We start from the raw sequence: 11306 nt of genomic DNA on the forward strand, positions 1-11306 counted from the left end.
TGGACAGACTGAGGAGAGGTCTGCCAGCGCCCGCTGCCACAATAACTCAGCCGAACCCTACGAATGCCCGTGCCACCAGGAAAACAACAGGAGGAAGCTTGTGTGAAAGTGGATGCAGGACTAGATGGACTGTCAATGGGATTCAGCAGGGCCCCTGAGGAGAGGCAGTTTGTAAATCGAAATCATAATGATGATGATGATGATGATGATAATTGGGGAGACTTCCTCTGGCTCAAGGAGGCCAATTTGTCCTCAGGGGCAAAGGCTCCGTTGTTGGGAATTAGCGAGTGTTCTTCGTTCCACCATGGAAGTGTTAAACTCGTATCGTGATAGTTAGTAAACTTATTTGCATGTAATTATTTAGCTTTCAAGACAAGTTTCCCTTCATAGAAAGGGGAGTCTTTATGCTTAATGTAGATGTGAGATTCTCTATCAGGCAACCAGTTTAATGGGGTGGGGGGACAATTAGCTAGAAACATATGCTGAAGTTTTATTGCTCTTTGTCTTAGTCTCTCTGTTCACAAGCTGATCTAAGATGGAACAGCGTGCCTTTAAAAAAAATTTTTTTTTTATTGGTGAGTACATCATTAATACATACATTCCCCCTCCTACTGAATTTATTTCAACCCCCACCCTTTCCCTCCCCCCTCCTTATAGACTTCCAACAGCTTTCCAACCCTTAACCTATCTTATTACTTAACTTATTTTCTACTATATTCTTCTAAAACATACATATATTGTATCTCTTAATCTAAGCCTATTCAAATTCTTTTATATATACTATATCGTCTCCATTAATATATCCATTGTCTACATCATTAATTGGACTAAGTATTTTTAATAAAGTCAAATTAATAATATTACTAGCTTAGGCTGATTAATAACCAAATTTTCCCATTAATGGTAAAGTTACTTCTCTCTTCTATTTCTAAAATCACAAATTAATAGTTCTCAAACTGCCACAATCCTCCTTTCACATCCCATTTTTTTTCTAGATATTGTTTCAATTTCCCCCAGTCTGCAATATATTCTCCTGGATCGAGATCTTTCAGTTTTCTTGTCATTTTGTCCATTTCTGCCATGTACAGCAATTTATATATCCAATCTTCTATAGTTGGTACTTCTTGCACATGGAACAGCGTGCCTTAGAGCCAAGCCACAAGTGACGAATGACACTTGCCTGGCAAGTGAACAGACTCACGTATATTCCTCCCTGTTCACTTGCCATTCACTTGCTCTCCACTTGATCAAGTGGAGCGCAAGTGAATGGCAAGTGAACAGGGAGGAATACATGTCTGTTCACTTGCCAGGCAAGTGTCATTCATCACTTGTAGCTTGGCTCTAAGTCAGCGCTTAAGTCTAACCTCCAAGACGTAGCCAGGTAGCCATTCTTTATTTTCTGCCACTGTAACCCTTTTAACCCTTTTTTGTAGTATTTTATAGAGCTAAACATGGGAGTGTGTACTTATTATGTCCGTTGTGCATATTCTGCACTCTGCTAACTAATAACCAACATCCCCAAGAGAGAACAGGACTAACTAATGGCAGTTAGCACTATATATAAATCCAGGAGGGTGGTGGAACAGCATGGGATAGCCCCATCTTGTCAGAACTCTGAAGCTAAGCAGGGTCCGAACTCGGCTGTGGGGCCACCAAGGAAGACTTTGCAGAGGAAGGCACTGGCCGACCCCCTCTGCCCCTCACTTCCCTGGAAAGCCAGACGTTGGTTGCAACTTGGGGGTGGTCCACACAGACATATAAATCTATGAATCAGAACATGTTGGAGAAGTAACAGATCGCTTGAAGATTTTATGCACAATCGGACATCTGGACATGGATGTAAAATATGTGGTGGAGGCAGCATTAAAACCTCCACCAAAATCCCCCTGCGGGGGTGGCAACATGCTCTGGACTGTCAGCTAGGCAGCCCCGGATGGGCCCAGTGGCTCAGACTGCCTCTGCCGCCTCTTGGCTTGGGCAAGCTGCACATACGCCAGGTGGGACCCCAGCAGAAATGCCCCCCTTCCTTTCCCTCTCCTGCCTAGAGCCGTTCATGTTCTCCTCCTCGTGTAGTGCTTTTCTTTAATGACAAGGCAACCTGAAGTGAACTTAGAAATGTGACCTTGCCTTCCTCCCCACCTCTCAACCACACCTGTCTAGCTAGAGGAATTTTAAACCCATGAATATATTCCCGGAAACTTTCCTTTTCTTCCCTGATTCATTCTTTTTTCCCCTTGTCAGTCTCCTGCACTAAGGTACAGAACCAGTTCCTTAAGAATGTACCAGCAACCCTCCTCTGGGTTGCCTAATGTTTTATTCTGGGCAACAAGAACAGCACTGTTAATGGTAGGATTCGAACACAGGAAGTGCCTTCTACTGACCCTGACGCCCCTTGGCCCTTCGAGGGCAGCACCGTCCACTCAGGCAGGCAGCAGCTCTCCCAGGCCTCAGGAAGAGGAAGGTCTTTCACCTCACCTGCCCCCTCCTCTTTCTAACAGGAGATGCTGGAGATTGAACCCGGGACCTTCTGCATGCCAAGCGGATGCTCTGCCCCTGGGCCACATTCCCCTCTTCTAGATCGCCAACCACCACGATCCGTTTCCCTCACTCATTCCCTAAGTCGAGCCCTTTGCTCAGGCTTGCGGGAATGAAGGCGAGCGAAATGTGTTGAGCACATTTCTGAATTCTTCTCCTCTCTGCCCATCATGGGAGTTGGTGACATGTTACTGCAGCTCCTGGTTATCAGAGGGGAGCAGGCGTGAGCCTCGGGGCCCCAGGGGCAAGCCCCCTCCCCAGCCACGGATAAAAGCCCTCACGCAGACTCAGGCAGAGCGGCGACGAGCAGGGCCGCCCCAGTGCAAGCCAAAGAAGAGTTGCTCAGAATCAGCGGGCGCAGAACTCTTCTCGGGATGGCCCCCCGGGAGCCTCCTCCTGCCAAGGGCCCGGGCGCCACTCGCAGGTGGGGACTGGCGAGCGCCGAGCTCCACGACTGGAGGCACGAAGGGGCGCGGGGCGGGGGCAGAGGCGCCCGGCAGGACCGGGGCGAGGCGAGGCGAGGCGAGGGCGGCCGGCGGGGGCGCTGCGGGGATGCGCGCTCGGCGCAGCCGGGAATCGGCGCGCATTTCTGGCGCACCCGCTTGGCCGCCAGCCGGGACGGGGGCAGGCGCGCCCGGGCGCAAATCTCTCGCTCTCGCTCTCTCGGGGCTGCGCACGCGAAGGGGCGGAGAGTGCCCGGAAGCCCCCCGCCCGGCGGGGCGCGCGTCCCGGCAGGAGCCGCGCGGCTGCCAGCCGCGGCCGGGGAAATGAAAGCGAAAGGCGGCCCGGGGGGCTATAAAGGGGGCCGCGCGGCTCGGGGCCCGCCACTCGCCTCCGCCGCTCGCCCCGATGGCCCGCCGCCCGCCGCGCCCGCTCGCCCTCCTGCTCCTGGCCGCGCTCGCCAGCGCCCTCCTCGCCCAAGGTAGGGCTCGGGCTCGGGGGTCCGTCCTGCCTGCCTGCCGCGCTCGGCCCCGCAGCCCGCTGCTGGGGCGGCCGCAGGGGCCGCGGCGGAGGCGCTCCCGGGGCCCGGGCAGCAGCCCCGGCGGAGGAGACGCGGCGCCGGCCCAGCCCCGGGCTTCCCTCGGCCGGCTTCGTTGGCGTGTGGCTACCGGCCGCGTCCGATCGGGGAAGCTGAGCAGGGTCGGCCTGGGGCGCGAGGCAAAGAGCAGCAGGGCGGCAGGGGCGGGCAGCGGCAGGCCACCTCGGCCAGCCCCGTGCCTGGCACGCCTCGCCAGGGCGCCCCCATTCGCCAGCTAGGACTTGACGGCACTCTCCACCTCCGCTGGAGAGGGGCAAGGGCAGGGAGCTCCCCCCCCGGGGGGAGAGGTGGTTGTGGATGTCCTGCACTGGGCAGGGGGTTGGACTGGATGACCCCGGAGGCTCCCTCCAACCCTCTGATTCTATGAATAAGCGGTGGGATTCTTTTTCTTTCTTTCTTTCTTTCTTTCTTTCTTTCTTTCTTTCTTTCTTTCTTTCTTTCTTTCTTTCTTTCTTTCTTTCTTTCTTTCTTTCTTTCTTTCTTTCTTTCTTTCTTTCTTTCTTCTGTTTGCCTTATTTTTCGTGCCTTGTTTTTCCCCATGTGTTGTTATTTTTAATTTTTATTGTTGCACAAAACTGGAAGTGGCTCAGGCTTCTCTGGAACCTCTGAGGAGGTCTGGCCACCACAACTAGAAAATGGGGTGGGGGACAGAGGTCAGGAAGCTGAATTCCATGCCCAGCACTAGCGCCTGTGCGCTCTCGCTGCGCGCCTGCAAAATCCCACAGCATATGCATGCAAACCCCCAAATTACATCCATTTTGAAGAGGGGGTAAGTAAGGCTGAAGCTGAATTTGCCCACAGCTACCCATTGTATCCAGCTGAGTAGCAATTTGAACTCAGATCTTCAGGGCCGCTGAACAGTAGCTCATGAGCCTGCCCAGGAATAAACAAGAGGCTAGAGGTTCTTTAGAGGCTAATGAGATTTTATTCTGGCTAAAGCTTTCGTGGACTAGAGCCCACTTTGTATTTGAGAGGCCACACGATTCCCGTCGATTTGTGTTGCAAGACTAAGCACTCTGGACTGATTACACGGCTGGAGCAATCCACCTGGCAGATCCCCGTGCACCAAGGGGCTTGCTGACTTGCTCTGTGTAATCCTCCTTGAGTCTCAGTGAGAAAGGCAGGCTATAAATGGCATAAAATAAATAAGTGGCCTGAAGAGTTCTCTTTCTTCTGACTCAGGGCGTGCAAACTCCACCCAAGACTGCTGCATCAGCGTGTCTCCTTCATCCCCGATTTTCCCTCCGAATTTGCAGAAACGACTGGTTTCTTACCGCATCCAGGGGCCGGAGATGGGATGCCACCTGGAGGCTATTGTGTGAGTAGATGCCAGTGGGGGGAGGGGCTGCCTAGGAATGAGGGACCCAGAGGTTGGCAGTGCACTGGGCTGAGGTCTGGTTAATGGGATTCTCTTCATGCCCACAGCGTTTCTGACATGGTGAATCTTTCTACCGAATGAATTCAGGTTATGCTTCTCACTTTTAGGACCCCCCAAAATCATACCTCCTGCCCCAGTGAAGCCGCAGTTGTCCTTCCTCCCTCCTCGTCCCATTTGCCCTTCCTTGGGTGCTGCGCAGCCCCCCTTCTTCCTGTGGTTCTTCTTACCTTTTCCCCTCTTTAGGGCTGCCGTGGAGCCCCAGAAAAAGCCTCCTCCCCTTCCACCTCCCAGACACAACCCAAACCACCTATGACAATTGAACGCATGCCTTCTCAGGCTCCCAAGATGATCTGCACCCCCCAAATGTTGCCCCCTCCCAGCCCTGTTTGATTCAGACACTGTTGAATAACAACAACAACAAGTGTGCTTGTATACTGCTCTTCTAGGCAGCTTAGGGCCTCACCCAGAGCAGTGAACAAGTTAGTGTTGTTGTTATCCCCACAATGTAGTTGTGGAGCTGGGCTGAGAGGAGGGGCTCCCCCAAGGCCCCCTGCAGAGCTCCTGGCAGCTGTGGGATTCGAACCTGCAGAGTGCTGATTCGCAGCTGAACCACTTATCGAATGGCCCCAAGGGCAGGATCCTCACCTATTGGCAAGTCAGAAGCGAGCGTTCTGTGCCTCAGCCTGTCCAATCATTCCAGTATATGTTTTGACCGAGCGACAGTTGCTTTGTGGAGTATTTCATGTAATAAAGCACGCTGTAGACATCGCCACAGCAATAACCCTGTGGGGTGGGCCACTCTCATTCCTGTGAGGCGGTAAAGACCGTGACCTGCCCCAGCTCTCCATAGTGGCTGTGCCGTCTCCCGAGTCTTCTAATTCCATATTCCAGCCTCAGTCTGTAGGACCACACTTGCTCAGCCAAGAACCACTGCATTACCCACAAGCTCCATTCAGCATGGGCAGAGACGTTTTGTTTACGTGGTTATGGCTATAGACTAGTGCAAAAGTGAAACATGGGAAGAGGAAGACAAAGACAGGGGGCACTCGTGGGAACTTGGAAGCTGATATGCAGGGCTGGGTTTAGTGGGCCAGACGGCAAATAGTGGGGATTCCCCAGTACCCCAAACCCTTCTGTAGGCTTCGCGTCAGCCCCCTTTGCGCCTTCTTAAACCTCAGCTTGTGTACAAATGGGACCAGAAACTCGCTCTTCTTTCCGTTCGTTGGGCTCGACAGGCCGCAAAGCTGAAAGTGTCTGTATTCCACGCACTCAGGGGTAGTGCCTGCCCAGAGGTGTCTCAGACGGTAGGAATAGCAGCTGGCAAATTGGTGCCTCTGGGCATTGCGATGGTAACCCTTTCCTTATCCTGATTCAGGTTCATCACCCAGAGGGGACGCCAGCTGTGTGTGTCTCCAGATGCTGATTGGGCACCAAAACTCATGAAGCGTATAGATAAGAAGAACCGGAAGGCAGCAACGAACGGCCGGGGCATCTAAGGTGGGCATGGAGAAGATTGCCTTGGTGTATTCATGGAGGATTCACCGGGGGGGGGGGAGTCACCCATGGCTACTCACCAGGGAGTCTGAAGGGAGCTGCAATATCCAGAGGCAGCAGATCTCTGGATCCCAGTGCCAGGAGGCAACAGAACCGAGGGAGGGGCCTGGCCGCTGTGCCCTGTTTGCTGGCCCTGTGGGGCAACTGGTTTGCCACTGAGTGGGACAGCAGGATTTGAGTCCAGTGGCACCTTAGAGACCAACAGGATTTTCAGGGTGTCAGCTTTCGAGAGTCCGAGCTCCCTTCTTCAGACACCTGTGACTCTCATTGACTTCTCATACCCTGAAAATCTTGTCGGTCCCTAAGGTGCCGCTGGACTCGAATCCTGCTGTTCTATTGCACACCAACACCTACCGCTATCTTCATTGGTGTGACAAGATGCTGGACTAGATGGGCCCTTATTGGTCTGACCCCACAGGCTCTGCTTAGGTTCTTGCGCTGTCTGTGAAAAGTGCCTTACCGCAGCAACATCTAACAAACAGAATAAAAACAAACCCTAAAATTTGAAAACAGCCTGGCACCTGAGCATCATCTGCCTATATCCTAAAAGAGGGCAGGAGAACCTTTAAAAGGGGATAAAACCAGGAACCTCCAAGATAATAAATATTGAAGCAACAGTTTGGGGTGGCGGGACAAAAAATATAGCTCAACAGAAAACCACCCCGTGTATCTTTCTATCCTGTGCCAAAATGGGTCTAGCAATTTCCAAATACAGCTGTGCTTTCCAAAAGTATGCATGTTCCCATACTTTTTCTTCCAGGTTTGCTGATGTCTCATCGCAGCTACTGAGACTGACAGACCGGACTCCCAACGAAATCCCACCACTGTGAATGTGATGAACGACGACGCCCTCCTCATGTATCGCCTTCTCTGCTTTCGCCGGCCTGTGAGGGGAAGAGACCTCTTTCATTCCTTCCCCGGGTTCCCCTTGCATATGTTGTCCCACCCGGCACTTAAGCCTTCTTTCGGTGACTTGGACTTGAAGTGTCATGTGCTCATCCTCCTGGGTCTCAGTGCCTGACATGTCCTTCGAGATGGCAGCTTTCCTATGGTTCATAGGCAATGGGAGTGTTTGTTACTTTTTTTAAATAAAAGCTGTGGGAAACTCTAATGTGAATGTATAAAATCTGACACGTCGTTTGTCATTTTCACTGAGCTGGAGGCCCCCAGCTACAATCTCCACTTAACCCTCAAAACACTGTCATGGGAAGAGACGCGGGCTTCAGCCCACACTTGAGAAGCAGCCCTGGGCATGAGGCTTCCCAGCTTTCCTTTGGGGGGTTGGCCTCTCTCAACATGAGCAATTCTAGCTGCAGGAATTGGGCAAGTGGTACAGTCCATGATAAACCACGCTGCTTGGGTCTGCTGTGAAAATGCTTGCTGTTTTATACTGAAGTCTTTAATAAAAGCACTTATTTCATACAATATGCCTGTAGTTGCCTCCTTTCTTGCTCAGCCATTCGCTCTCACTCCAAACTTTGGAGCAGAGCTGATGTTCCAGCCGAGGGGATCAAATCCTGCCTTCCCCAGCCCAGGTCTGGGTTCCTGCCTGCTGCCAAATGTAAACAGTTTCTACGTCACAAAAAAGGATTGCAAAAGGGAGAAGAATCCAGGGTGTCCGGAAGGGACGTGGCAAGGCCCAGTGGTTTCCATGCCAGAAAAGGGTGGACGGGGGTAAGGCTTGGGGAGAAGTAGCCAACTCGGGTGGCTTTTTGGCCCTGGAAGAAGCTACTAGGGCGGGCGGGCCGGAGGCACGGCTCTTCCTTGGGGGTTCTTCTGGGTCTCTTCATACTGTTCTCTGCAGCGTTCTTATTTGATAAACAACCTTTCTGTGCCCTCCGTTTCCAAATCTGGTTGCTCAAGAGGGAAAATTGTTTAATGAACCTCTTTTTTTATAAATGGCACAGAGAATCTGTCTTTGTCCTGAATGTTTTTTTTAGCACGTAAATATGATTTATGTAGTCCGTAACAGAAGAAAACACAACATCCGCTTGTAAATTGAATGGTGACATCTGGATACAAAACTGTCAAAAGGCCTGTGGCTGGTACCCAAAAGTAAATCACAGCAACAGAGCATGTAACCCTCTTAGTAATACAAGTGTGGCATGAATGCTGCCCCTCATTCACATTTAGCTCCAAGGAGCTCAAGGTTGTGGCCATGATTCTCACAATAACCTTGTAAGGTAGGCTAGACTGGGTGCCCAAACTCACTCATGCTGCTTTTATGGCTGAGAAGGTACATGAAGAAGGGCCTCCCTCCCTGTTCCTGGTCTGCCACCAGTGCGCCATACTGGGCACTCCGAATGGCTGCTGGGAAAAGCAGTCTCGGAATCTTTTACAGCACCAGAAATAGAGGGGAGCTGTTAGGAGGAGATCAAGATGCATCTTGCGGACCGGGTTGGCGTCACAATGAGCATGCCGGGGATTTGAAACTCAGCCGAGATGCTTCTCGTGCCAACAGCTCTAGCAATCGTGGCGTTCTGGTATGGTAATAGATGCCGTCCTGCTGGGAATATGTTCTGCGCAAGCCCTTATTGAAACAAGCATCGTTCATTAATTTCAGGGATTTTAGTGCAGGAAAGATTCCCAAAAGTGCTGTGTTTCGTTCTCTGGGATTTACATGTTAACGGGCATCCTCCCCTCCTTCCCAAAGGGAAGGTGGCCTTTCTTCTTGGTTGCTCTCAACAGCCTCTGCCTGGCGCATCTTTGTGTGCTGCACCTTCTCTTCAAAGCCTGTCGTACTGCCCCCTCACAGACACCCTTCAGCTCCTTCGGAAACTGCCACAAACCACAGGTGCCAGGCGTTCCTGTCATGCACTGCAACAGCCTTTTCTCTCCCCCTTTCCATCTCTTTCACTTCCTTTGCTGAATGCCCAGACCCACCTGCAGGAACATAAAGACTTATTACTTCAGTCGTCTCAGGTGGGTGGCCATGTTGGTCTGCAGTTGAAGAGCAAGATCCCAGTCCAAGAGCACCTTAAAGACCAACTAGATTTCCAAGGTATGAGCTTTCGAGAGTCAAAGCTCCCTTCATCAGAGGGAACTTTCCCCTCATTACTGCGAGACATTATGGTTGGCCAAAATAAAAGATTAAAAACAAAAGGGGGGGGGGCTTTCAGTCTCAATAAATCTGTCCGTCTTTCAAGTGCCACAGGACTCTCTCTTGGGGTTCGCTGCCACAGACTAGCACAGCGATCTCTCTGGAATAAACCGCAGTTGGTTTCAGATATTTCCCCTGAAGGCTAGCGTGGCTTCCTAACATCTTTTTAAGAGGTGTGTGTGTGCGTGTGTGTATGGCAGGGGAGGGGGGGCATGACACCTGAACATACAAGGACCAGAAGAGTGTGTGTGAGTGTGAGTGGGGCGGGGGCGGGGGTGGGGGCTTCCCTGATGGTTAATCTGCCTGACTTCAATGAAGGACTTTGGTTATCAAAGTTCTACTAAGATAACCGCCTGCAATAAACACATCAAGGGACTGAGCCGTATTTGCAAAGGGCCTGCCCAGCCCTTTGATATAGAGGGCTGCAACACCTCTGTTCAGGTTCCTTTATTACACGCATGATGTCTTGGGGAGGGGTGTGTGCGAGGGAAATTCCTCTTTTCTGTGTTGAAATCCCCTCTCGGCCCACGCAGAAAAGCGCTTCTTGCAAGCCTCTAGCATGTACCTCGCCGTGGCTTTGCTGCTTCTATAAGATCAGCCCCCCCCCCACACACACCCAGCCTTGGGCTCCTGCTTGGAGGTTTTTAATAACAGTGTGAGGGAGCCCGTTTTTGTAGCAGGCAAAGAGACCAGAGAAGGCAGGGGTCAGATTACGGGGTGGTTTTACCCTTCAAAAATGCCTTACTGTCCAAAAATAGGCCAAGGCGTCCTTTTCAGTAATACAATATAATTTCCTCAAGTGTCTTAGGGTGCAGGGAGCAAGCAAACACAACAGTAACTTTTCCCCATTTTTCAGCGGCGTCCAAGCAGCACCAAGCCCATTTGCTCACATGCATCTGTCCTTACAATTGTTTGCTTCTCCGAATCAAAAGGGCTCGTGGAGCCTGGCTGGTGGAAATGGAACGCTTGATCTCCTTAAAAATCTTTTGACGTTGTGCCTCCAACACAAATGTTGCATTTTTTAGCAGATGACACAAAGGAGCTACCTTTGTGGAGAACTGAATCACAGTCTTTGAGTCGTACTCAGACAAAAGATCAGAGTTTGCCCTGCCTGTTTCTGGTGCTTCTGAACGCCATTTACGATGCCCAGTCTTGGCAGTATGCCTTTCTGAGAGACCGTCATTATTTTTTTTCATTTATGCCCCAAAGTGGCTTACCCTCTTCTCCTTTCCTCTGTTTTATCTGCACAATAACCGTGTAAGGTAGGCTAGGCCAAGTGTGTGACTGGCCCAAGGCCACCCAGCCGAGCTTCCATGGCAGAGTGGAGATTTGAACCTGTGTCTCCCTGATCTTAGTCCGACACTCTAACCCCTACACCGAAACCGGCATCACTCTTTGATGACGGCAGGTCCATGTTGGAGCAATTTTTCTAGAACTCTTTTAAGATAGCATCATGTTGGGACTGATGAAAACCTAATGGCTAGCTCAATTATGCCAACCTCATGAAGGGTCAAAAAATTAGCTCCTCACTCCCCTACTTTACGTTGGAGCCTTTAAAAGCTGCAGGGAGGATTCAGTCACAGATCATGTATCACCTATTGTGTTCCAAAGTCTTTTGTCCAACAGCCGTCAGTCCTGCACTACCCTGAAGACTAACAGATTCAGAGGAACAGAAGCTTTCGTGCATAAGCCACCCTGAG

General features: G+C 51.3%; 1 protein-coding gene across 1 annotated transcript; it reads left to right on the forward strand.

Moving 5' to 3' along the window:
- Positions 1 to 3343: 3343 nt before the first annotated feature.
- On the forward strand, positions 3344 to 7931 carry LOC129334246 (C-C motif chemokine 19-like). The gene is made up of 4 exons (XM_054986189.1): positions 3344 to 3457; positions 4757 to 4892; positions 6328 to 6449; positions 7267 to 7931. Exons 1-3 carry the CDS (start codon positions 3385 to 3387, stop codon positions 6446 to 6448), a joined length of 330 nt encoding a protein of 109 aa, XP_054842164.1. The 5' UTR covers positions 3344 to 3384; the 3' UTR covers position 6449; positions 7267 to 7931.
- Positions 7932 to 11306: the final 3375 nt, after the last annotated feature.

This window comes from Eublepharis macularius, chromosome 8, assembly GCF_028583425.1.
Source record: "Eublepharis macularius isolate TG4126 chromosome 8, MPM_Emac_v1.0, whole genome shotgun sequence".
Taxonomy (NCBI): domain Eukaryota; kingdom Metazoa; phylum Chordata; class Lepidosauria; order Squamata; family Eublepharidae; genus Eublepharis; species Eublepharis macularius.